Consider the following 27,859-nt stretch of genomic DNA (forward strand, 5'->3'; position numbering starts at 1 on the left):
CAAGAAAGATTGCTTTCTGCAAAAAGGAATAAAAGCAATGCCAATTAAGCACCAAGCCTGCCTCTCTGCTTTGTTGCCAGCATTGATCCAAAAGCTACAGAGGTGACTGTGGGACAGGTCTCATCTTTGGTGTCACTTTGATGATTTCAGTAAAAACATAACAGATGCTGCAAGAGGAAATTAGCCAAGTAACTTCAACAAATTTGCATCCAAGGTGCCAAACAGTCCCCATGTGCAGTCACTTCTTCATCATCCTCACCATGAAGGATGCCCTGCTCTGCTCACTGTCTCTCATCGTGACCCAGCTCTTCACACATCCCCAGTGCAGCTGACAAAGGGAACAAACAAAACGCATCCTGTGTGGCCTGTGCTTCATCCAGCTCACACAGTTAGCACTACTGTAAGCCCAGCTCAAACTTTCCACTCCCTGGAGCAAAGGAAGATGCAATCAGTTTGCCCAAACACAAAGACTCAAGCCGCAAAGCAGATCAGGAGCAATACAAGTCGCAGACAGGGAGCTTTGGAAGAGTGTTTGCTGCCTCCTTCTCCCTTCCATCCCCTTCAACCTCCCCAAACATATTGCAAAGCCAGCACAGATTACACAGCTGGAGGATGAGGATGAGCAAGAACAGTGGCATTTGCAGAGACAGACAAAGAGCAGCCAGAGAGTGAGGAGACAAAATCCCACCAGGAGCTGGTGCTCGGCATCTCTATTTGCCCTGCAGCAGTTTCTGAAGCCAGAAGGTGCCTGCAAACTGGCTCCTGCTGTCCCTGCACCACAGCCCAGCTCTTCCAGGGCTGTGGGGAGGTGATTGGATCCCTGCACTGCCTTCCTGCAGCACTCCTCCTCTGCAGCTCCTTGTCTGTTGATGCGCCCACTGTGGGTTTCCAGCTCCTGACAGGGTTAATTGGCAGGCCCAGCAGGGGAAATAAAATGTTTCAGCTCTGTGGTTGCTTTTTTTTGTTCTTGTTTGCTCATGAGGCTGAGGGAAAGTGCTGGCTCCTGAAGGGTTACAGAGCAAGCACAGCAGGTAGCCAGCTGCTCTAGCTCTCTACCATTTATTCCCGGCCCATATTTGTGCCCCTTCATGCTGCTCAGGTGCATTTGGCAGACAGACACCCCTGCTCCCCAAACCTGGGGCTACAGGGAGCAGAGGGCACGGGTCAGGACTGGGGGGATGCCTGGGGCTGAGGGGGACAAGCCAACGGGCACAGCCCTGGGCACTAAGGGCCATTCTGCACCCAGCAGCAGGGGCTTCTGTAGCCCTTCTTCTCTCCCTCCAAGGCTGTGCTTCAGCAGAGACAAAAACCCCCTCCCAGCTTCTTCTCTGAAAGCACTCTCGTTCCTTTTCCATTTTCATCTAAGTTTCCAATGAAGATTTATTACTCTGAGTGATTACGCTGTCAGCCAAATGAGCAGGGAATAGGAATATCCTTTCTTCTTGCATTCCAGCCACTAGTCCGTTTGGCTCTCAGCAAAAAGAGCAGATTTAGCATGATTTTAGTCCCTTTTTCTTGCAGGTATTATTTATTTTCAGGTTGACAGCATGTGGGAAAACCCATCAAGAATCAGTAGCCTGGGGCATGAAGCTGGGTTGTTATTCACCTATTTAAAACCTCGAAGGAATGAGGTGGTCAGTTAAGCCTAAGCCATGTAAAACTCCAAGGCAAAGACTCCCTATCAACACTGAAAACCAGTCAGATGTGGCAGGAGAAGCAACTAACAAAAGGCAAAGAGGGCGGTGAGGAGACAGAAATGTCAAAGCAGAAGACAGCAATAGTTCCCATCCTACACTCAAAAAACAGGAATTGTACACAGCATGACAATTGCCAAGGAGATGAAGCATGCACGCATATGCAAAGAGATTTTACCCAAGACCTATGAGATCAAGATTTATTTTTGAACATTGGTTTGTTGGACTTTTTGTTGGTGTTGTGTTCAGGGCTTTTCCCCCCTGGGATAGGTGGGGAGTGGGACATTTTTGGTTTTAATTTTCATTTCCTTGTAACAAGAATATTCCCCTGTCATGTGAGAATGCAGCTGCAGCAATAACACCACACTATACCTGAATGACAAGGACACAAACCTAAATGTAAATAAAAAGAGTACCCAACTAGTCTGATTTCGGTGCCCACCTGTGAGAAATGCAAGTAACAAACAGATTGCATCAAAAAAAACACCCCTCATGCTGGATTTCTGACATAACTGGTTAGATTATTAAAATGGTAATCAGTAAAAAGGGCAATTTCAATCAATCAACTTCATCTCCTAAGGAGAAGCCACAGGAGGGAGAGTGAAGGAGTCAGGAGATCTGGTTGTGCAGATTTAGGCAAATCACTTTGCTCTGTATGCCTGTTCCATTTTCCTTTTATCTCACTAGACTGTGTCCTAGCACTGTGTCATTGTCTAGACAACGCCATTTCTCCTGTCCTGCATTTTCATCCACGAAAAAACTGGGAGAGGAAAGGACAGGCACGGAGGCTGCAAAGCTCTTTACAGAGCCACAGACAGATTCACATCCCCACATCTCAACATCCCCAGTCACCAGTAAATGGCCAGAAAACCCTCTGGCAAAATGTTCCTTTTTTTCTTTCCTTTTTTTGGTCCAACAGAGAACGACAACTTGCTGTTCTGTGAGCCCAAACAGAGCACCCTGCTCGGGGAGCTCAGGGCTCAGCCCCGCTGATGCTCTGCTCGTGCCAGCACAACACCACTTCTGCTCTCAGCTTGCTTTGACAAAATCCAGGAAACGGCGCAGAAATGCAATTTTAACAACAAAAAACAAACCCTGTCAGGATGGCAGAGCTGGAAGCTGCTAACCGGGAAAGGCAGGGAGGGAAGGAGGAGGGAGGTGGTGTGACCACCCCCAGGCCAGGCGGGGGACACGGTGGAGTCACAGTGGAGCACAGGTATGGTGACACGGTGACACACAGGGCGACCCCTTCACCTCAGGTCACACAGGAGGTCCCAAAAGGCCCTCAATCAAAACAGGGCTGAAGCATCCCACCAAGATCAGCGCAAACAAAGCTCACAGGAAAAACACAGCATTTTCAGCCTGTGCCAGCAAGGTTTGCCTGGCTCCCCTCAGGCCCCTCGCCAGGCTGCGGATGGAGCCGTGGGATGGGATTCCCAAACTGCCTGGGCATCAAAGCACACCGGGGAAATAAATGACAGAAACAATGTCCCTCTGGGTTCTTCTCTTTCTCTCCATATTATCGTGTCACTGTGCATGTCACCTTGCGATGCTGGGTTATTTATCATCACTGAGTGCCTAGATTGGCCCCGCTAGAGAAAAATCAAAGAAAGCAGCAGGCGCTGGGGTTTGATGAGGAGGAAACAAATTCTTCCCTTCAAGAGCATGCAAACTTCTCTGCTATCCCTGCACACCCACACACGCAATCCCAGGCTGCTCCTTTCCCCTGCCAGCAGCTCCTCCTCACGCATCCCTGCTCTTCTCCCTTTTCTCTGCTCAGACTCGGTGCCTTGTTTCTATGGATTTCTGTGTCAACTCCCTGAAGGATATTCACTGGAATGGACACATTTACAGGATTACTAACGTTCTGAAAGCAGGTGGTGCTATTATAGTCATACAAAAGCCACCTATTTTTGGTGCCTTGTGCTGTCATCCTGTTAGGCTCTGCTTTGCTTTGCCTGGTTATTGTACCAACTTCTCAGCACCATTACTGTGGGCTGCTCCAGCTCCAGCTCTGTCTGCAGAGGCCTGATAGAGGGGCATCTTTGTTCACTGGCTTGCAGCTTCCCCACACAAAGAGAGCCCTGCAAGTTTCTCTTGCTGTCATCATTCATTTCCTTCATGAATCTTGAGAATGTACTTAAGGAAAAAAGTTCTGCTATATGTGCATATCTAATGTATGCACACACTCACGCATGTAAATTTCCCTATGCAGACAGCAGCCTTAAAGTGAAATGTTAGAAGATGACTATATTCACTTTATCCTTATGTCATATTTCAGGTAATCACTTTGAAAGTCATCAGGTAAATTTTGAGTATTGTCTATGTTGTTCAATTATGTCTGTTCATATTAACTGCTTTAATATCTCCACTTGTATTGGCTGGAAACTCTTAGCTTGTTTCATCTGATTTCTTGGCACATGGTCTTACCTGTCTCTGCACTCCTGGGTTTGGTTGACAGCACTGCAAGGGTGCTGCACTTATCTGCAGCCACAGACCATCTCTGCCTAATTCCATCTAAGCACCCAGCACTGAGAAGTAAAGTGAGATGAAACACGGGCACAAAGTTTAAATAAAATCACATTATTAGCAGTCACATTTCCCCAGCCTCAGTTCTGAGATCTGACTAAACTAATGGTGAAATGACCAGGAAAAAACAATGTCAGCATATGACAGTTTAAAAGTGCATATAACAGAACAGGGATCACTGCAGGAAGATCCTCAGGCAGACCAAAACCACCAGGATCTCCTATGTCCTTTTCACCTTGAAGGGAGAAGCTGGATTTTCACTTTCAGCTCGGCACTTTGCAAAACCTGGCAATCTTGACTCCAGCTCCTTTTACTCCACATAAAGGCAGTGGAGGGCAGTATAAATTGTGTGTGTGCTTCCCAAAGTGGTTTATGCCAATCCAGCTCGCGTGTGAGGGATTTGCATTCAGAGGGCTTACGATAAGTACAGAATTATTAATACAGCATTGCACTCGATAGCTGAGGCTCTGCTTGTAACCAGGGGAAAAAACCACTACCCTTCTGCTGTAAGGCATCTAAATGGGAATCAGGCTCAGTCTTGTCTCATAGCATAAATGTCCTGACCTGCTGTTCCCTACTTTGTAACACAAATTCAGCTATAATCAATTATGGCTTGAAATGTTCCTTAAATATAGAGAAAAATCCAAAGCACATGCAAAGGCCTCTGATGGTAACTGATGTGATAAAGCAGTGCAGGAAACTCCTTTCTCTTAAGGCTGATTTTAAGTGCCTCTGCAGACAGATGCAGTTGCTGTGCTGTGTACTGCTAACCTTGAACTGACATTAACAAGTATCCAAACTTTCCTTTTCCAACCGGGATGGGGAGTCCTCTGACAGCTGCTGCACATTCCCCTCTCCCCTCATTTCATGGCCAACTCTGTCTTGGTAATCAATAGAGGACAAATCTAGATCCCATGGGGATTCACGGTGAAAACTATTGACATCAACAGGTCAGGAATAGCCAAGAGAGGGTTTATACAACAGAGAGCAGGGAACATGAGCAGGAAAATGCCACTCCAATCTCAGCTGGTGTAAATCAAGATAGTTACAGATTTATAACACATAAGGCAGGGGAAAAAAAGACAAAAGAGAATAAAAGTATCCTTATTTAACCAGCTGGGATGCAAACACAATCTCCTCACAGCCCTGTGTCACAGGAAAGCTTGGACCTGGCCAGGCTGCTGCAACAGGGATGCTCCACATCCTGCAGCCGCTACCGCTGCCGGGGCAGTCCGGACACACAGGGGAAGCAAAGGGAGGAAAAACCTGCTTTGTTCCTGATTTTAGCAACCATCAGGAATACATGCCCTGCTCGTAGCCGGCTGCCACGGAGGGACGGCACGGTCGGTGCCAGAAGAGGGCACTTGAGCTCCAGCAAGCGGGAGATGCGCGGCTGGACCAGCCCCGCCTGCGGCACCGGGGATGCGCGAAAGGCACCGGGTGCTGCTCCCGAGAGCCGGCACCGAGCGCTCTCCTCGCTGTTCTCCTGCCTCGGGGCTTCCTCCAGTCCCCTCCGGGCAAAGCTGGAGCTCCTGCATCACACAGGTCCCTAACCTTGGCTCCTCCAGCCATATGGATGGTGTGCCCGCTGAGATTCTCTCCTTGCTGGAGCTTTTTGTGGTCACTTGCCCAGAGGTCACCTGCCCAGACAGACCCTCTGGAGTGCAGTAACATTTACACTCCCTCCAGTCATGCCCCCAGCAGAAACATTTCTTGAGTCCCTTTCCTTTGCTCAACTGCTTGTTCTCATCAAACGTGCCCAAACTTAATACTGCTGAGAGCTCTTGTTGGTAAAAAACAAAACAAACAAAAAAAAAGGTCAGAAGTTCTGGGGTGAATGTATATCAAACACACAAAAGCCTGCTGCCCAGAAAGCATCCTAAACACAGAACCTGCCTGCTTTTCCCAGCTGTGTCATCTGCTTCAAAACCAGATTGGTCTCCCTAAAACCTTACTCACTGAAGCACAAAACCTGCTCCCATCCCTCCAGGCACAATGTAATCAGCCATGCCTCATCTCCTTAAAAAACTCCTGACAACAAAATTTCACAGATTATGCAAAACCCTGAATTAAAGGCAAGAAAGGCCAGAGGAGATGCAGAAACACAAACTGAATGATACAGCAAGTATGACAATTTAGGTATTGTTTTGAAAGCTTTGTTCTTTTTCTGTGGTGTTCCCTATGACAAATATGAAACCATTTTCTTGTTTGAGATAGGTGAGCACAAAGTAATAGCTAATGTGTCTGAACCAGCCCATAAACTCCCACTACATCAATCTATACCATCTAATTCTAAGGGCTGCCTCAGAGTGGTTAGCCCTCTGTTTGCATCCCAAAAGTTTCCAGACACATGAATAAACCAAGCACGGCTAAATTGGTCTGAAGGTCTGTTTCTCAGATGGATCTGGCAGCTGCCTCGGTTTATTGGCAGCTCATTTATCATCTCAAGAAAAATATTGATGGTTCTAGAGACACAGGCCCTTTCTGTGTCCTGGCTGAAGGAAAGCTGTCCTTCTGGGCAGGCTTTGGAAAGAAAGTCAATGCAGTGAAATCTGCTTGGCAGAAACGTGAGGGATGTGGTGCGAAGAAGAATCATTAAGTAAGGAAGAAGGAACACCAGGATGATAACCCTGTTGGCCCAGAAATAGCCCAGTCTCAAATCTTCACAGCATTACAGCAAGAATATGAGATTGTGAGAGTGCTAACAGGCACAGTCATGGGCATCTTCTCAAGTGGAGGTATCACTGCTGCACAGGAAGAGACAAAGAGCCTGAAGCTGTGTTCTGCCAACAGAACCAGTCACTCAGCAGACCCTGAAGAAATTCACAGAAACACAGGGATCAAAAGGCTTGAAAACAGGAATAAGGGGACTGAAGTACTGGAAACTCTCTCCCCTTGGGCTGGCAGCAGTCCTGACTCCATGTAGAGTGCTGGCAGTCCAGCTGCCTCTCTCCTAGAAGGACACCGGGAAGACAATTGGAGCCTCTGAGCCATTTCCATTCCCTATCTCGACTAAACCAGTTGCATTCCACTTGAACATATTTAAAGATTTATTGAAAGTAATGCTGAGATTTGTCATGTATTGATGTGGTGGGAAGAGATCTCACTTTTCAATATGTCCCCCCAATATTGCTCCAGCCAAATGTCCAGAGAAACCAGACCAGTGTAAGCTTTGGCTATACATGGCACTCCACTGCCTTGCAGATCCTCTTTGCTACTGAGAGGTCTTGAGCAGCCAACATTCATGCTGGCTTTCTTTGGGGATGGGATGATGGAGAAAAGATGAGTGGATTGTCACCTATCACTTGGTCTTTTATGGCATCAGATGAAAATTGCTGATTTAATAAGGATTACTTAGTTTCAGAAAAAGAAGCCTGACAGAATCATAAATGCAACCTGACTGTGGGAGCATGTTATCCGGAAGTTGCTTTGCTGCACACCAATCATAATGACACAATGCAAGGTATTTGGGATATTGCAGTTTTCAAGAATGTAATCCCTCCAATAGGCATTGGTTGCCAGATTCTTTTAACCAGATGACCAAAAACTCCAGTCTATGCTGAACAGGAATTCAGTTAGTTTAAGAAGTTTTGAATCCCTCCTAAGTACCAGAAAAAAGCCAAGAGGACGGGAGAGCAAGCACAGTGTTAAGTGCATCAGGAACTGAACATATGATGTTTACAGTCTGTACTCTGAAAGCTTTATTCTTCATTTGGTTCTTATTCCTGCTGCTCGTTTGACCAGAGTGCCATTTATCCTGAATACAAATAAAAATCACACAACAAATACCACTGGAGTCACTGGAGTTGATTCTCCATTACTTGGCAACTCAAACAGTTGTGTATAACCAGAGAAATATGTAAGATGACAAACTAACTCTAGACATGGTTACCTGATCTGGTAATATTTTCCTGCTTATGATTTAGAGGGTAAGTACGCAGCAAATAACTAAGCTGTGAAATTTCAAATGTGAAATACAGGTGGCTGGTGGTCAATGCTGCTCCCAGGGTAACAGGTGGGAATCACAAAATAAAGCTTCCTGGCGGTAGGCTTAAAACAAACAAGTCATTAGTAAGCTATGGAAATCCATAACAAGGAAAGTTGTGGATGCTAAAAATGTATACACGTTCATGGGAGATACATGCACTGGCATCTCAGATGTAATCAACCTCTGGGTTTTGGTCTTTTCTCCCAAGTAACAAGTGATAGGTCTAGAGAAAATGTCCTTAAGTTGTGCCAGGGGAGGTTTAGGTTGGACATTAGGAAACATTTCTTCACAAAAAGGGTTGTAAGGCCCTGGAACAGGCTGCCCAGGAAAGTGAGGAAGTCACTATTCCTGGAAGGACTTAAAGGACACGTGGATGTGGCACCTGGAGATATGGTTTAGTGGTGGACTTAGCAGTGCTGGGTCACTGGTTGGACTTGATGATTGTGGATGTGGCACCTGGAGACATGGTTTAGTGGTGGGCTTAGCAGTGCTGGGTCACTGGTTGGACTTGATGATCTTAGAGGTCTGTTCCAACCTGAATGATTTCATTATTCCAATAACTCTGGCTCTGGGTTCACCAATCCGCTCACTGGCTGGACTTGATGATCTTAGAGGTCTGTTCCAACCTGAATGATTTCATTATTCCAATAACTCTGGCTCTGGGTTCACCAATCCGCTGATTGCTGGAAACCACAGAATATTCAGGAAAAATAGTTACATGCTTATTCTGGTTCTAAATTCTTCTCAGGCCCCTTATTTTGACCTCTGTCAGTGACAAGACACTGCAGAGGACTGGTTTTGATCGCTGATTTGGCTGTGCTTTTCTTAAGAGATGAGAGAATCAGGCCCACCCTTGCTCTTATCAAAACACAAAGGTTTCTGAACACTAGATCAAAGCTGCAGGTTATCTTTAGTTTCTGCCTGAGATGTGTTCAGGCTTTGTTTTTCTGAACTGTGGACAATGTTTCCCCTCTAGGTGACAAGAAACACAGCTGGCTAAGTGTGGGTACTGGCCTTGGCTTGGATGGGTATTCTCATCACCTGTGAACTGAGACCTGGCAGGTTTCTGGCCTCTTTCTGCAGAGGTTTGATGGGTAAGGTGCAATTTGCTTTCCAGAATGCCACAAGATATCCTTTCTTAGGGTTTTCACAGAGGTTAGGGGTTAAATTGTAGACAGAAAAGGAAAGTGAAGTCTCAACTCAACAGTAGCATGCTCAGAAAGAAAAGATGTTGGATCTGTTTCCTGTGACTTTCATGCCTACTGTCCTCCTCTGGTTTCTAACAATAGACATGCAGCTGTCCCTGCTGGAGAGATTAATTGTGGTCTCTCTGCTCATTCAGCCAGCTATTTTTCATGAAACTCATAGGAATGTAATATCTCTGAGACCTTTATCACTGTCAAATTCAGTTGCAACTGGTCAAGCAGCTGAGAAAGACGCACAGACAGACACTTGTTTCTTTGCAGAATTTCCTAAAAATCATCTCTGATCCTCTTTCAGAATGTTGGTATTTGAGACTAAAGAAGTAGTTGTTAAAAAAGAGCTTCTGCTCCCGCCCTAGAATTCCCTTTAATCAACAGTAACCAAGCTGATAGTAGCAAAATATGAAAGAAAGGAGTAGTTTGGGTGAAAGGCAGTAAAAAGTGAACAAAACCATGAGACTGGGCGTGTCTGATTAGTGAAACACCTCCTGGAAAAAGCCCTGTGAGGTGCCAGAAAGGCCTGGGGCAGGGCTAATGACCTAAATGCCAGCAAGATGGTGAGAACACAGACAAGGCAGGCACAGGGGAGAAGACTCAGCCAGATTTGAAGAGACACAGAGAAGAGGAAGAAGAAGACAAACATGGAGACACACAAGCACCACCACAGGCTGGCAGAAAGGAGAGTCCTCTCCCAGAGACACTGCAATTTGGCTGTTTATTGCTTTTTGAAAAACACCTTGTTCTGAATGGCTTTTTTCCCCTTTTCAATCCCAATGACATTTGGGAAAGCTTCAAAGCACAGCACTGTCTAAAGCCCTTTCCTAACCTAAGTCTCCAACCCACAGACACTAATAATAACCACTCCCCTCAGACATTTCCAACAAATTGTTAATATATTTTAAGCCCTGCTCTCCATTGCCTTTCAGATTAGCCTTGCCCTTTCCTTTGCACTTAAGTTTAGCAAGTGTTACTAATAGGAATTTAACATTTACCAAAGAATTATTTTAACTACAGATCTAATAGCATTTGTATGGTGTTCTGAGCACCCAAGAGCCTCATATCAGTTCTATATGCTTAGTTTTATCTAAGTTGCTTCTAAGAAAAAGGAAAAATACATGTTTAAGGAAAAGAAAGTTCATAACAGAGGCATTCAAATCCAGCAAAGCCAGTTCCAAGAAGGACAGCAGCAGTGTCTGGAAAGAGCTTTCCCTTCTTTATATTATCCGCAAACCTGCAATCACTCATGTGATCAACTTCACCTTCCAAGCTTTCAGCAAAAGGTTAACTTGTGCTTGGTCTATGTTATTTTTTCCTGTGTACAAAGGAAATTCTAATAGAAAATTATTATTATTATTATTATTATTATTTTATCATTATTATTATTGTTATTATTATTATTGTTATTATTATAATATTAATATTGATCCATATTATTAGCTGGAAAATTTTATGGGTTTTTAAAAATATACTACCATCAAAACCTTTTTGAATTAGAGAGTTTTGTGCTTGCAGACCAAGAATCATTGAGAGCTTGAGTGGAAAGCACCAATGAGGCTTTGAGTCAGTGAAACCTCAATGACAGCTTGGCACCAGCAGCATTCAGTGTCTCAACAGGGACCCCAAAGGCTGCACTGGATGAGACCATTTTTAGAGCAGGACTTATGAGGATCAGGCCTCCCATGCCACTGGATACAGCCCTACCTAGGCTGAGGAGCACATGGTGAGCCAGCTCTGAGTTGAGGACAGCTGCTGGGATGCAGGGATGGTATTTGCACATGTGTCTCTAAGATGCTCATGCTCCAGCTGCCCACAAGGTCCCAGTTGCTGAATACAGTGGTAAATATTGGTGGTGCTCAAGTCAACCTGTGCAAATTCCCTAGTCCAGGCTCACAGCTACTCAAGTCTTCCTGCTCTTCAAAGAAGGCAAACTCCTGTATTCATGACTGAAACTGACTTGAGGGCATTTCTGTAAGTCTGAATATGCATCCTGCTTACATTCTCATCCCACAGCCACCATCTGTTCTATCCCCTGTACCTTGATATCCCTGGGAAAGAAATATGCATACACAGAGGAAAGAAAAGGTACCTGGAATCATATGGTTAAATGGAATAATTTTGAAGATGTCTTCCAAGACTAATATTCTACATTTAAGAAAAAAAAAAAATATCCTTCTCTAAAATAAAAAAGCACCTTTATAATACACTTTCTACTTTTATAGCATCTTTCATCTGAGGCTATCAAAGCACTTTGAGGTACAGATCCTAAGAAATCCATTACAGAACTTATGCATATTCCTAAATTGACTGTAGTCACTTCCCTAAATTTCCATGTCTCTCCTGACACTCCCAGACAGATTGACGCAGTCAGTGCTACAGGCAACCAATAAACAAATCTACATAAATATAAACTCTCCCCCACAAACTGCCTCTCTTACAGAGGAGAGGTGGTTTTGTGCAGCATTGTCCACTGCACTGAGCCCTTTGAGATAACAAGGTGTGCATACTGCAACACCATGTACTGCCTTGTACTTTCATTCCACTGCACTTCATTAAACAGACTTTCACTGTTTCTTAATTTTCTTTGAGCAGGTCCCACTGTATATACCCGATATGAACAAACACACAGATTCCTTCTGGGTATGAGCCAACAGCTGCAACCCTGAAAAATATCAGCTTCTTATATCATTAACTGAGTTTCCATGGTGCCCTGGGGCAGAGATATTGATGCTTGACAGCATTATCACTATAAAGTAACTTTACAACTCTATAATTTAACTCTATGCTTCCAGTAATATTAAGAGCATTTGAAATTGTGGCTGTAAACCTTGACACTTTCACACAGACTGGGGAGCTGAAAAGAGGCTTTTGTTTCCTCTCCTCCAAACCTGCCCTAAACATGGTACTAGGAAACAACCAAGACGTGCAAGGAGGTCACTCAGAAAAATCTGCAGGATTAGGATTAATGAATGCCACATTTTGCAGCACACAGAAAGGAGTCTGTTTCTAGGGCCTCAGAAGAAGAAGTAGAACTCTGGATGCCTTTCCCTGAATATGCGCCTGATTTACTTTGAAATCATCTTGGCAAGAACCTCTAACTGAAGTTCAAACCTAAGCCACACTGGGTAACCTCTGCAGAGCTCCCTCAGCTTTATCAGCACAGCTTTTCATACCTCATTGGCTTTTGCTAGTAATGTTGCCTTTGCTGGCTGGGAATGAACCTGCAAGGGCCCTAATCTGTCTCATAAGGATCTTCTCTTAAGGATATCACTAACAGAGATAGGAGGATCAGGACAGGCAGTTGCCAAAAAAAGAAATGTAAAAAAGCCCAAAATAACCAAGTACATTTGCCCTAGGGGACTGGCAGGTACATGAAGCTCTAAAAGTTATAGATGCTTTTACTGGAATTGTATTTTGCATACAGATTCCTTTCCCCCAGGACTGGCATTTACTGAGATCCAAGTACTCTTTAAAAGGAATCTGGATGTAACAAATGACTGTTTCCTCCAGGGATTTAACTTCTCAAGTCCCCAGTCAAGCAGCAGGCAGATATTTTGCTTGAAGTTAAGAATAAGAATGAACCCAGTGGTCTCTGTGTTGAGAGCCCAGGATGTGAGCTCCTGTTAGGTGTTTGAAGAGATTCTAGTCAATCCAAACCTTCATTCTGTGGCTGTAGCCACATAAATACATCTTTATACCCACAGACAAGAGAGAGTTCAGCAGTACACCTTTGGATGGGGTCTTTCTCCACCTGGAGGAGGCTTGAAATTGAGATAAAAATACACAAAAAAAAGCTATGGACATGCTGACAATTGTGATGCCCACCCATCTCGATGATTATTCTCTCCTACAGCTATGGTACCAGTTCCTGCCAGGTCTCCATCATTTCTGCCTTCCTGCCTCATGGCTGGGCTGTGGAAGATTAAAATCCTTTTATTCTCTGTTACGGGCTGCCTTCTTTGCAGCAAGCATCCAGTTCAAACACTCTAAAAAATGAACCAAATAGATTTTAGAGCTGTTGATGTGAGATTCCTTTGCTGGCTGCTCTCAGGTCAGGCTGCCATGGCTGCTATTCACAGCTGTAGTAGGACACTGGAAAACCCCAATTCTGGGTGTGCTGTCAGAGCAGGACTCAGCCCAGCAGCTGGGCATTCTTCCTGCCTCCCCCTCTTTATCCCTTGTTCCCTGCCCAGCTCTGAGGCTGGTGTGAATCGAGACAGCTCAGCAGCTCAGCTGCTGCTGGTGAGTGCTACAGAGCAGTTTACAAGCCTCATGTCATAAGCCCTGTAAATGCCTAGTAAAACATGGAATTTAATGGAAGCATATCAGCTCATTTTAAAGCTCCTTCACCTGGTGCTGAGCTAACTGTTGTTGTGCTGCCTTTTTTAATCAGTTACCACCAAATGTGTGCATGTGTGAGAAGGGTTTTAAACGTTTCTCTGTCCACTTCCAGGAGAGTAACAGACAAGCCTACAATCCTCTTATTATGCCTTTGAAACAGAGTCCATTCACTGTTATCTGCAGCACGTGTTATCGTAGGGTTTCTGCAGAGCTTACAGAACATATCCCTAACGTTTCTCACACTCCAGGTATGTATCTGTTAGACACAGACCTGGCAGGCACACACACAGCTCTGCAGGAATGTCTAAGTGTTTTGTTTGCTGGGTGAAAATACAAGAGGAACTCCAGCAGTAGCCATTAGTGATACCATGCCAATCAAGGCCTGAGACATTGATGCAATCATGTTAATTCTCTGTGTTAGAAAAGGCCAGAAACTCAACACTCTGCATGATGTTATCCCACCATATATACCCTAAACATAAACACCCTGCACAGGCTGAAGGAAGACCCTTCCCTCCTGGATTTCATTTGAAAAGTGCAGCCTCAGTAGCCAGTTTGTTTTTAGAACATTCCAGGTGCCATCCTCTAAATTCTGAACCAATTTGTTTAGAACATTCAGTCATTCTAACTGGAGTAATTTGAAACCGATTTCCACTTCTAATGATACCTTCCCATTCTTTTTTTCTTACTTATCTTATTGAAAAAAGTTACTGTCCACACTAATGGTAAGAATTCAAACACTTAGATTGAAAATCTGTCTCCCATTTTCATGTATGTAAGGTATCCACTTATCTCAAAAATTACAAAGTATGTTCCAGTCAGTCTCACTAATCTGAAAAAAATGGATAATCCCACCCAATATTAAAATATATCTATTACTGTCATATGGAGGTTTGTATGGATCACAGAGTTAGCATGTAAAACCTGAAGAATGCAATGAGATAAAAAACCCACCAACAAACCTAATCCACTTATATAATGGCATAAAAGTGAATAGTACTGTGATCTTATTTGCCACAAATGCTGTAACGAAAAGAAGCTGACAGGTACCATTACTTGTCACCAGTGCAAACACAAGTCTGTTCTGAGTTTGTTCAGTTTTTCTACCTGTCAACAGGAACAACATTAGGCTAAATTAAAATTTTGCAGAATCTGGAGATCCTAATTGGTTTTGTTCTCTAAAAGGAGCCGGTATGGCTAGTTCTGGACGTGTAATCCACTTTGTAGTCTCTTTTCATGGTCATGGGCGACCTGAATTTGAGGCTGAATCTCTGTCCGCACTTCTTAATCCAACAGTAGAAGCTTTGAACAATCCTAGCCTCCCTGATCCTGTTTCCATTGAAAGGAAAGGGAAAAGGGAAAGGGAAAGGGGAAAAGGAAAAGGGAAAAAAGGGAAGGAAAAAATACTCACACAACTAAATAACATCACAGTGGGACGAACAAAGTTCTAAGAAATATATCTTTAAAGGCATATTTCCAGAATACTTGCACTATCAATTCAGTTCTTGGGCTCGCTGTATTTTCTTCCTTTATTTGCTTGAATTGCTGCCTGTGTGTAAGTAGATAGTTAATAGAAACAGCCCTGTCCTTGGAGGCCAATATGAACTGACTGCCTGTGTCTTTGGTTCAGGTCCATTAAAAAATCCGAGCATTAATTAATCACTGACTTGCAAATAGCCTGTTCCAGGCTAAATTGGAATGTTCTGCAATTGTTTTACTTTTGGTCATAGGCACTTCAGTGATGTGAAACTTCCTCCCCTGCCAGGACAGGATGTGCATAAATCCAGTGGCTACTCCGGTGTTGGAGCAGACCAGACTATTCCAAGCAGCTCCATTTCTTCCACTAACTAGAAACCTATGCACACATGAGGAAAACACCTCACAGGCAGTGCTCTGGATAGAATTCCTACACTGAAAAGGAAATAATAAAACCTTCCAGGGCAAAATGCCAGTGAAGCATACTCCACAGGCAAAGAGCCTCCCCCTACCTGCTGTCTGCCAGGCCATCCAAAACCTGCTTCTCCTCCTCTTCCACTCAGCTGGGTGAAATCCTCACTGCAGAAACCAAGCTGCTGCTTGAGCTTTCCCCAAGCCAGCTCCAAGAAGGTTCCCTGCTCTGGAGCCTGTTTTCTGTGCCCCAGCTGCTGATGGAATGGACAGAGAATGGAGCAACTCTGCCTGCAGCAGACAAGGCAAGCCAAGCAAATGGAGGTGTTGGACCCCACAGGTGAAACTTCTGCAATGTGTAGCACAGACCAGAAATCTTTACAGAAAAGGAAAGTAAGCCAGTCTGATCTACCAGTCATCAAGCAAACATATCCAAGGGAATCATGATCTCATGTGTACAGGGGCTCTTTCCATTCCTCACTGTAAAAACTGTTCTTGATAAATAAGAAAGAGAAATAAGCAATTTTCAGAACAATGAGCAGAAAGTGAGGAAGAAAATTAAAGGTAAAACTAAGGCACAGGTTCTTGAAACACCAAGATACCAACTTAAGAAAATAAATACCTAAACCTAACAGTAACAACTTTTTTTTTTTCCACAGTGGCAAGATATACTACATTTGTGCATGTTGCAAGGAGCTTTTCCTTCAGTTACCTTTACTGGGCAAAAAAGAGCTTCTATTCTAAATGCTCAAGCCTGGTAAATCACTTTAATATATTCATTTCCCTCCTTCCCCCAGATTTCACTTTCAGTGGAGAAGTCAAACCAGAAAAGCCCAAATGACAAACAATTCCTTTCCCTTTTCCCTGTTTCTTGCTATTATTCCCACACTGAGAGCTCATATACATGGATGGTGAAGAATTATATCTCATATAAAAATTTCTCCCTTGCTATCCCCAACTTCCAAAATGCAGCAGAGAGGTAAATAGGCAATCACAGCTAATCTCTCTCCCTCTGCAGTGTTTTTAAACCTGTGGAAATTTCAAAAGCTGCCATGATAGAATGACAAAATGAAATAACACACCCAGCGTTGAAGTATGGGCACTGGCTGTTTGATTGAGCATGGTGACAAAAAGAAAAAGAAAAACATAAAAGCAGATCATAAGACCAGTCAGAACAATTCTACAAATTGCTGATACATTGAGATAGCCAGATGGATATGTGTTTTTTGAGGAATGAGACACCACTTCTATTTGAGCACTCAAAAAGGCCAACAACTTTGATGGTTTTGTTTTCACAATTTGACTTCTATTTCTTTGTCAACTGGCATTGAAGATTTGTCCTCGAGGCAGCTGCAGAACCTAATGGATCCTTTTGGCTGCAGTTCAAAGGCAGAGAAGATATTTCACTCAGTACCAAAGATGCACTCTCAACTTGCTATTAAAACAATAACACAAACACAGGGCTAATGAGGGAATAAGGAGAGAAATGAAGAAAGAAATGGAGGACTGTGGAAGGGAATGGATCACAGACTCTCCAGGACTAGCTCCTATAACAAGTGTGTGAGACAATCTCTTACAAGAGGGAAATGGCTTATTTGATCTAATGTCTTTCTCTTCTTGAATTTCCACAGTATGGAGAATCAATATGAGGGAAATTAAAGCATCAGGAGCAGACTCACATTTCCACTTGTGTGTGTTTCTATCTCAGCAAACTCTTAAGGAGACAGAAGTATTTACCTTAAGTGCCTGGTTCACGTGTGCTGCAAGAGGATGGATTTCAAAAGGATACAGGCTTCCTCGGTGTAGGGCACAGCAGGAGCAGTTCCACCCAGAATGTAGCTGTAGAAGGAGACCTCCAGAGTGTAGCAGTAGGATGTGTCGTTTAAGAGCCCGCCAAGGAAGCGCCGGCCTGTCCCAGCTTTCACAGCATCCCTGTTGAACGACGTGCTGGACTGCAGGAGCAAGAACACAGGGACACGGGGAGAGCTCAGGAGTGCAGCATGGGAAGGAGTCTCTGAGAATGGAGAGCAGCTCCACTCACATTGCCAGACCTCATTTACACTGTATAGACTGCTCTGGTTTTTGATCATGGCCTGCAGGAGAAGCACAATTCTGGCACACAGGCTGTAAATGATGCCTCACAGAATTTCACAAAATTCATCTGGGTTTATCATTAACATCAGCTTTTCCTCTTCCCTCTCAGATAACACAAAGCAAGGCTGTCATATGCAGGAGCTGAAAGTGAGCCTTCCAGATCAGAGGAGTTAAGCTGTGCCATTACCTGGATATTGGATTCCTTTGTCTCCACTGCATTCCCCTGTATCATCACCATTCCCCCAGCCCTTCACCTGGACTCTTAATCAAAGCAGAAATACAGTGGCATTTATGTTTTGGTGAAACTTTCTCACCTAAGACATTTGACTGGTTCTTAAATTAGGTCACAGAAATTTCCACTTCACTAACTTAAATGTTAAGGGGGTGTTGCTCTCTGGGTGGAAAAATCTACCTCACTATTCTACAGCACTAGCAGCCAGTATAAAAGGCAGTATTTTGTGCTATTACTGAAGATCTGGCTTTAAGAATCCTACAGCTTTATGACTATTCATTTGAGGGGTGGAGGGGAGGACTCCAAGCATTTCCATAAATGAGTTTTAGCTATCCTTTGAAGGCATGACATCTGGAGACTAAAGGGCAGCTCATCTTCAGGTTGATTGAAGTCTCAGAGCTTGTTCCTACCAACTAGACAGAAAAATGGATTCTGATTTCATTTTGATTTTCAGACTCTATTCAGAAACCTCATAACCATTAGACTGAGCCAATCTGGGCTCAGCACAAGCTAGTGACAACCACAAAAAAAAAAACGATCCAACTTGGATCTGTTGTATAAAAGGTCATTATATCTCCTGCTGTAAGAATTTTATGTTGCCAGTGAGACACAAAGGACCCTTAACACAGCTCATTGTTCAGTCATTGTGCCCATGGTGAATTCTTTGAGCTGTCCAGTGTCCTCCTATGGAGCCTTAGGGCAGCTACCTTTTCTAGCCAACACAATGTGAATATTTATAAAATCCATCTCTTACCAAAACGGGGGAAAATAAAATTTCCTTTGTATTTAAGAAATGAGATGCAATGGTTCAAAATACTGAACTCTAGACTGAGAAGATCAGGTTGATACTGAAATGAGTAACGATTCTTGATAACTACTGTATACCAGGAGATATAAAAAGTAGAAATTCCTGTGGGTTTATTAACATTCTGAATGTCTTGAAATCTCTCTCATTTTGTGAAAAGGAAGGTTTCCCAGCTTAATTAGAATAAAATGGAATTGGGTTTCTTGTTAGCATTATATATAGGTGTTTCCAAATGCAATCGGTTGTCTTTTTGGTAACATAATATTTAACTTTGTGGTAATTTGTACACAGGATGCATTCTCCTATGTAGATATCATATAATTTCTACCAAATTACATAGAAGAAGCTGCAGGATATTCTGAATACCTGTGGGAGAGGGAGTAAAACACTCCTAAGGAATGCTGGGAAAATTAACTGTTAATTTGATATATGGGATAAAATACTTAAAGAGGTCTACAAGAGGGAATGTTCTCTGACTCCCTGCAAAATAAACCTTCAAAAGGCTACTGAGATCCTGAAACAGAGGGGAGCTTAGGCCTCAGTTAAATTTCAGAAACAGAGGAAGATAATCATGCTCAGGGGATTGCTTCCTGAGCCAAGTGAGCACCAACTTCAGTGCAAGGTGCTTCATGTTCAAACAAATACCTGCAGTGGAACTTAATGCATGAGAGCACCAACTGCTGATGGAAACAAAGGAACAGGACAACAAATGGCTCAGGACAGGATATTGGGCTTTGTGTGCAGAAGCATCACTCACAAAGGGACTAAGCTAATTCTGAGGCTGTATTTGGCACAGGAAAAACAAGGAATATGTGGGAGGAGGTGACTCAGGGAAGACATTAGGGATAGAAGTACTTCAGTGAGTAGGAGACTCAGTTACTGATATGGAACATTTGAGAAGATTATGGAATCTCATCAACTACGTTAAAAACAAATGGTACAAGTATCTGCTGAGTACAGTTTGTGGTTTTGGGATACAGTTTGCACATGAAATCCTTTTCCTATTTCCCATTATCTTAATCAGGCTAAAAGAAAGATATGAGTAGAATTCCTAATAGATAATTCTTGAGATAAATCTTACATAATATTTTCATCACAGTTCTTGGCACGGTAAAGGAGGAGGACCATGCCAACAAAATTTGCTGATGACACACTGTGGAATGAATCATCATTATGGAGGAGGTTCTGAATATCATACAAATAAAAAAGCAGTGGGATGACTTTGAGGGCCAGAGTGATTGTAGTCAGATGAAACTCAGACACAAGTTCCAGGTCATGCACTGAAGCATAATAAAAAAAAATAAAATTCTGCAATAGGCTAAAACCTTGTCAGCTGGAAATATATGAAGAGAGAGTCTGATGTGTTACTTCACTGAAGTGGTTTTTGCTTTCTAGCAGAAGTTGAATCTAGTTATTGGCAAAATGATATTTGTCATATTTCAAAAGTGAAGCATAAGTAGTGTAAATATTATCAAGACAGTTACATAAATGGTAAAAAAACCCAAACAAACAAAAAAACTCCATCAAAATTAAGAACTTTTCAGAGTTTGGATTTTTATAATGCTGTTTCAAGGGCCTTGGGGCTTTAGGTTTTGTTTTGGGGAGGTGGGGGGCTGTGTTCCTTTTTTTTGTTCTTTTGGTGTTTGTTTAATAGAAGAGCTTCAGTTTCAGCTGTACAAAATTATTTGAAATGGCAAAGGCTTTAATAAAATCCTCTGTTCATTTCTTTGCCAAGTGATACTGAATTCCAGGAATAAAAAGCTGACCCTTCATTTAGGTATGCAAATGTAGATTTTGAAGTTTATCATTGTCCTCATTTTGAAAAAAAAAATCTGATGGCATAGGCCAACTTGTGTCTTGGGTAAAAGATAAAATCTCTCATTTGACTCAAGAAGGTTGGGGTAGAACATGACAAATGCATGTTTTGAAACAGCAGTTTGGGCCTGGCTTAGAGCAAGTGTTGTAAACCAAAATATGATTTGATATTTCATAGGAGAAAAAGAAAACTACAGATAAAAGAAAATTTAGGTAATGACAAGAGAGTGCAGCAGGTATTTGCTGAGTCTGATCTTCTGCTCACTGTTTTAGGTCAAGATAAAGGGAGTGGGGAAAAAAAACCCAAACAACAACTGGCAAAACTTTGACTTCTCACCAAGCTGATCTTGGAAGTTTTGCCCATGCACATTTATTTAATCAAACCCTAATCTGGGGGGTGGCAAGGCAGGGAGGAGGAGAGCACAAGCACAGGGAAAGTTGTCTGCAAATGAGTCTCTGGCTTTTCTGGGAGTATCTATTTCCCTAAACCCCTTTGCAAAGCTAAACTTGAAGTCATCATTAGACAAATGCACTGAGCAGGCACAGCAGGAGAACAGCTAAACAAATATTTATTTCTCCAAGGCTGAAACGCATGGGAGTGTTAACAACAGCAGCAGAGAGAAGCACAGTCTGGAGGGTGGGGGGAACACCAAAGACTTTGAAGTTCTTAAATAGTGATATTTGTATAAAATCAACAGTAATGCATTATTAAAACACACAGATACATTAAAGCTCACAGAAGGACTTTGCTTCCCAGCTGGTGTGAGGAAATTCCGTGAACAAATAGCTATCCACAGAACTAGAAGCTGCCAAGAAATCCAGTGCTAAAAGAGCAGAGAAGGAAGGGCGAAGGATTCCCTTACTTTCTGGTGGGAAGAAACTCACCAGAAAAAAACAGATTTCAAACACATTTGGGGGCCTCAAGGTGTGCTGACTCCCTCTCTACACATCAGGCATTAGTGGCAGCTTCCCCAGGCCTCCCTACCAGACTTCATTCCTCCTCCCCATGCTGTGCTGAGTGTCAAACTGTGTGACCAGTTTCCCTACTGGGAATGGCAGTGAACAGCCAGGCAGTACAGAGACATTTGTGAACCAACTGGACCTTACTCAGGCATTGCAGTAGACAAAGATGTGGGGAAGGAAATAAAAAAGAAAAAAAAATGCATGTAAATTGTTTTTGGAGTGATTTCAAAGCAGAAAAGAATCTTGGCCCTTGGTCAGATCTGTTGAAGTGCCAGAATCCCTGTCCCCTGGCTGGTAAGGACACCCAGTGGTCCAGCAAGGCTGGTGCCCCACAGTGTGACACCTCAGTGAATTCAGCCTCCTGGCAGGCAGTTTGTGAGCTGCACAGCCTGGGCAGCTCCCCCAGGGCTGAGGGACACTCTGGGCTCCTCAGCATCTCTCCTCCTTCCCGCTAACAGTGACCAGAACGAACGCACTGGGCAGAAAATGGTTACAAGTGTGCTGATTGCCTCTGCGTGCCTCTGGCAGTCACAAGAGGGGCTCCAAAAGGCAAAGAGGGACATTTCTCACATATCTGAGACTGAATTTGCCCTGTTTACCCTTCGCAGCCCTGATGGGCTTGGATTCTGAGGGGCCCTGCATGGTGGGAGCGTTGGCTGGCAAGGCCTCAGAGTGACCTCAGAGGGGACTGGGCTTGCTTCCGCACCTGAGAACCTCAGGCTGCACAAAAGGAGAAACTGGAGGCAAACACCAGTAAAACTCGATCCCATCTTGAGTGGAAGAAGGGATAACAAAAAGGGATGGAATGTCAAGCAGGCTGTGTCCAGCCAGTGATGGATGGAAGCTTAATTCTACCTTTCACTGATGGCAGGACAAAGGGACCTTCTCATCCAGAACTTTTTTTGGGAATGAATCTTTGTCATCTTCTGAAATTGTTCAACGCATTAAGAAGAAAGGAGCAAGGTGTGACCACAGTGTAAGTCAGACCTTGCCAGGCTCCTAACATGGGATCCAGGGTATGGATTGCACATCATTTCTGACCAATCCTAAGGTGGTACCCCAACCCAGCAAGAAAAGAAAAAAAAAAGTACAAAACATTCAGAAAAATGCCAACCAGGCAGAAATCTGGTCACAGGCTTTGACAGAATGAGGAAGATGAAATTCTGGCATAGCAAGGTCCAGGGAGGTTCCTGAAATTCAAGACAGAGATTTTTACCAGCTGTTCACATCTCCTGCAACATAACTGATTATGGATGTGCCTGTGGTAGAAAGTAGCAAACTACATCTATCTTCAGAAATCTGAGCTCAAGTGTGCACATGAATGATTCCCAGATGATCATGTCTCCTCACAAACAAAGTATCTGCATGAAACTCAGAATAAAGGGATCTTCCCTAAAGTTTCTGATATATATAGACACTGTAGGTCCACAAAGTGTTCTACAGAAGGATGTAGCATGTACAGCTGAATGCTCAAAAATAATAAAATTATGTTAGGAATCTTTCCTGGAGAAAAGCAGAGACAAAAACACTAAGAAGATTAATAATTAGAGAATGATTTCATATTGCAACATACAATTAAAAATATGCTGGGTCAGCCAATGCCATTTCCATGGCTGTGTTTCACAACTGACCCTAACTACTCCTGAAAAAACCACTCCAAACCCAGTAAAACTGCCCACATTTTACTCATTTTATACTTAAATAAACACTTTACCTACTGGGGTAAACTGGGATTATGCATCCAAGTTGTTTCATGTTCTTCAGTGATCAACACCAGCAATGGCTAAGTGTAGTCAGGACTCATTTACAGCATCACCAGAGCTGGCTGCTGATGCTGCTCTTACAGATGAAGAGAAATGTTTTTTTTTCAAAAGCAGGTCTGACCTCTATGAGCCCTCAACTCAGTGCCCCAATGTGGCAAAAAAAAAGTGATAATAAAAAAGTTAGTGCTCTAGAAAGAAAGGAATGGCACACTTGTCATCAAGGAAGAATAGACGTGCCATTGGGAAATGGACTGGAGCCCAGGCAGTGTCAAATCCATCTCAGAGAGCAGTTTTACAGTATCAGCTATAACTCACTCACTCTCATTTTCTAGAATGCTTTATTGAAGTCTGCAAAAGTTTGAGAAAGGGCACAGAAATGCACTGGCTTTGGAATCTTTGCTGCAGACAGAGCTGATTCCTGCCATGATGTGTCCAGCTGTCACTGCTTTGACCCTGCCAAACTGTCTCACAAGCCAAACTTAACCTTTTTACTTCTCTGGAAGCACTGAGCAAACGTCTCACTTCAAAAGCCAGCTTAACTCTCTTAACTCTTATAGACTGGAAAGTAGATGTGTTGGTGTGGTTTGGGATTTTTTGGGTATTGTTTTGTTGTTTTTGTGACTCTCATCAAATCCATGCCAACTGGGTCTGGAGACTTGGAAATCATGGCATTTGGGAGGCTGCTACCAGGCAGGCTTCTTCCAATTTATTTAACAAGCTACAGTCACCATCAATCCCCAAAGCAGACAGCCGATCTGAAGGAGGGAGCAGGCAAAGAGGAAGATTCTGGGAGAAGAGGTGTGATGAAATGGGAACAGAGCTCAAAATTACTCCACGATTCATCTCACCTTGCAGCTTAGCCGTGTTTCTGATGCACAGGAAGAAAACTTGTTTCATCTCAAAATCAATTTTGACTAGTGAAATCTGGGAAAAGGAGGTTTAGAAAAGTTCAGGATCATTTCAAAGAGGAATTCCATTGTTTGAAGCTTTTCCAGGTCGCTTAGGAACAGTAAGATTGGACTGATAATTCCTGTGAATAGGGCTCACTCACTCTCACAGAAGGCTCTGCAGTTGACAGCATTTTCATGACTTCTGTGCCTGGTAGGAAACATTGAGGTGGGCAGAAAAGTTTGGATTTAGCTGGGGAAAATTCTCTGATCAAGAGTTTGATTTGCAGAAGTCTGAGGAAAGTCATGCAGAGGAGACCTGGAACAGCTCGACCTGCACCAAGAATGTGAGAATGCCTAAAACTGAAACTTGAAGACCAAACAGCCTCGAGTCCTAAAAGATTTCTAATCATTCTCCTCCCTGTTTCTTTTTGCCTCCTTCCTCCTGCTCAGTGGATATCAATGCAATCACCCTTTCTTAGAGGTAGCATCACTGTTGTAGGAGTACCATGAACACAACTTGCCACATTCTCAGGCTTTAAAGTGCAATTCTCCTCAGAGAAATAACAGTTTAAAGGTACATTGTCGCCACACACACGTCTGCTCCCTGAGGGGCTATATTATCCCTCTAATGTGCAGTGAAGGAATACCAGATCTTTCCCCCTCCCAAGTGTCCTTCAGTCATGCCTGCTTAAGCTTACTGATAAAAACACATATTTGCATGGTCATTAGGAGAGAGGTTGAGAGGAGGGAGCTTTATAAGCTATCAGTTTATGCCTCAAGACCAAAAGTACTAAATTAGTTCTTTTTTTTTTTTTTAGGAAATTCTGCAGCTAGAAAAGTAACTGGCTTTCATGCTTCAGGGTTTCAGCTGTTCACCTGTGAGAAGTACAATAGCTGCACTTTTTATTGCTCATTAATATCTGTGCTCTGCTGTACAGCTCCAGGACTGATGGGGATCTCTGCACCTTGAACCAGCACTAGTGCAGGGATTTGGTCTGCATTTCCCATTCCCCAAAATCCTTCCCCATGTGCCCCTAAACTGGTTGTATTCCCAGTTCCCACCTTCTTTGGTGCTACAGTTCTGAAGTTGGTTATTGAATTTGCTGGCTTTGGCACAGCAGCTAACATGACTGGGATCCAAATCAAACCGGCAGCTCTCCTGAGAGATAGCTCCTTCAACACATCTGCAGCCAAAAAAAGCAGGGTGGAGATGGCCTGAGACCTTCACAGAGCCAGGCAAGGGTTCTCCCACAGAGCTGGGCAGCCAGCTCACCTGGAAAGAACAACAGGAGGAGGCAGATTCCACCCCATCCTCAAAGCAAACCTCAGAGTTCCTTGTTACTGGACCTGCCATCCTGAACACACACCCCTAGAGGGTATATCCCAAAACATCCTTCCTCAGGTCCTCTCAGCTCCTCCTTTAGTGAGCCTGCATCTCCCCATTACCTCAAGTTCACTTAACCACAAGTGACAATGTCAGCTACTCAAACATTATCCTGTCACCCAGTACCCAGAGTTAGGCTGGAACTTCTCTCCCTTTTAAGGGCCCACCCAAGCTGTGACCAGGAATGCACACAAATAAGGGATCTAAAAACGTGGCAGGTTAATAATGAAGGAAAGGCCTGCTTTACCCCCACCTGTTTCTTTTACTAACAGCAGCCTCTGCTTCTCAGAGCACCTCCTCCCCCAAAGATGCCCTTGGTGGCATTTCCTAATCTAAGCTCTACAGAATAATCATGCTGTTTAGAAAATAACTCAAGTCTCTGGAGTTCTCACTTTCTCCATTTGTCAGTAGAAAACGAGACATTTCCTCAAAATATACAATAAAATAGCCTCTAGCAATAGCCTGCAATGCTTCTCTTTACAATACTTTTATGAGCGTGAGCGTGGTCTCCTGGGAGTGCTTTCATAATCATTTATACAAATGACAGAAAACTAGGACAATGAGAAGCAAAAAGGAAAATACAGCCATCATGCACCCAGTTCCTTTGAATAGTTTGCAGAAAAAGTGGTTTTCTCTGTGGCAAAGAGTTGTCCTCATTTGCAGGCCTAAATCAGGGGATCACAACTTTCCTAAGGTGGGACAGGTTGCTGCTTGCAGAGCAGTCCAGCTCATTGCTCACACATCTTCTTAGCTTTCTCACAGCTCCAGGACAGTTCTCTGAGCCAGAGCTGTATTCTACATACTTTAAAATATCATGTGGTTAAAATGGTAATATCCAAAAAGATATCCTGCCAGGGGGACAGGTGTCCAGTTCTTAACTACATTCCTGTCCTTCCCTCACTGCACACTTTGTCCCATCTGAGGGAATTTGTGGTGCTGTGCATGAGAGGCAGGAGACCCTACAGCAGCTCCTTTCACTGCCACTGCTCTGGGAGGCTGTCACCTGCTCCCCAGCACGCTGACATTAGGTAAGAGTAATGTTGGTCTTTGAAAATAAACCATAAAATCGCTATGAAAACTTGTTTCTTCTGTGTAGATTCTAAATTTCTACCTGTGAGGGGATGGAGAAGGGGCTGTCAACTCCTATATGCACAAACAACAAGGCAAGAAGATACTGAAAGAAAATCCATTTGTTCCAACGTTCCCCCCCCCCCCTTTTCTTTTCCATACAAATTAAATCCTCTGTACACAAGGAGAGGTGAACTGGTGCAGCACGACATAATGGAACAGTTTCATTTCACTGAGACTCTCCAAAAGGCAGAGTCCTTGTGAGACCAAAGCCTGTAACACTGAGAAGGACAGACTTTACAGTCTGTTCCCTGTGCCACCAGAAACACATTTCCTGTCTTGGCTCACCCAGGCCCCAGAACAAATAAATAAATAAATAAACAAACAAATAAATAAATAAATACATTTATGGAGCAACACGTCCAAGAAGCAGCAAGCAGAAATGCATCCCAGAGGGGTGCTAAAGCATATAATAGCTGTATTTGTCTTCCTGGATATGCCTTGGTACAACACTACAAAAAAAGGAGGCAGGATCATTTGTTGTGCTCAGGTTTTAAGAGATTTCTGAGTAGATCTGTTAAGCTTGCATGATGTTAACAAAACCTACCTGAACACAGGAGCTTTTGCCTTTCTGGGACAAGAGTCTTTTTTACCAAAACAGCAGAGAGGCACTTAGGAAGTGGTGATGCAAGTGGGTATGGATTTTACTTCAGGATAAATTCCAGGCAACTTTTCTACTGCTTCCTCTTCCTTGTCCAGCCATATACAAGCTGGGGTTTTTGTTATTTCAGAACAGACTACAGGGATTTGATCATTCAGTGTTCATATTACTGCCTCAAGCACTTGCAACACCACTGCCTTCAGAGGGAGGTATCCAGCCTGGGAAAATCATAACAACCCAGAGAGACTGCCATAGGATGGAGGTTTGTTGGAACAAACATATCTTCCCTCAGAAAGCTTGGATGAGGGGATGCTGTGAAAATGAGAACAGCAGACCTGGAGTTTGTGGATCAAAGAAAGTCAGGCAGAAGATATAAAGAGCTTAAAATGTTTTTCTTTGTTGCTTTGTGTTTGGTATCCAAACTAAAACAACTGAACAAAACACACCACAGAAAGTACTAGTGCAAACCATTCCATATCTGCATCTTCTCATATTGCTGAGACAATGATAGTCTCTAAAATATGTTTTAGGTCACAGTGTTATGGC

The 27,859-nt window shown here is 43.4% G+C and overlaps 1 protein-coding gene across 3 annotated transcripts in view; it reads right to left on the bottom strand.

The window, feature by feature from the left end:
* LOC120503178 (cytosolic carboxypeptidase 6) overlaps window positions 1-27,859 on the bottom strand; it is an 882,397-nt gene that overhangs the window by 64,198 nt on the left and 790,340 nt on the right. For 2 of the 3 annotated variants that reach the window (XM_039711394.1, XM_039711393.1), the window contains exon 11: window positions 17,428-17,590. In XM_039711394.1, coding sequence (XP_039567328.1) covers window positions 17,428-17,590 — 163 coding nt within the window. Of the gene's footprint in view, window positions 1-3,723; window positions 3,822-17,427; window positions 17,591-27,859 lie in introns of those variants that run through there. The other variant, XM_039711395.1, reaches the window with a different exon arrangement.

This window comes from Passer montanus, unplaced genomic scaffold (assembly GCF_014805655.1).
Source record: "Passer montanus isolate IOZ18808 unplaced genomic scaffold, ASM1480565v1 scaffold25, whole genome shotgun sequence".
In the NCBI taxonomy this organism is placed as follows: domain Eukaryota; kingdom Metazoa; phylum Chordata; class Aves; order Passeriformes; family Passeridae; genus Passer; species Passer montanus.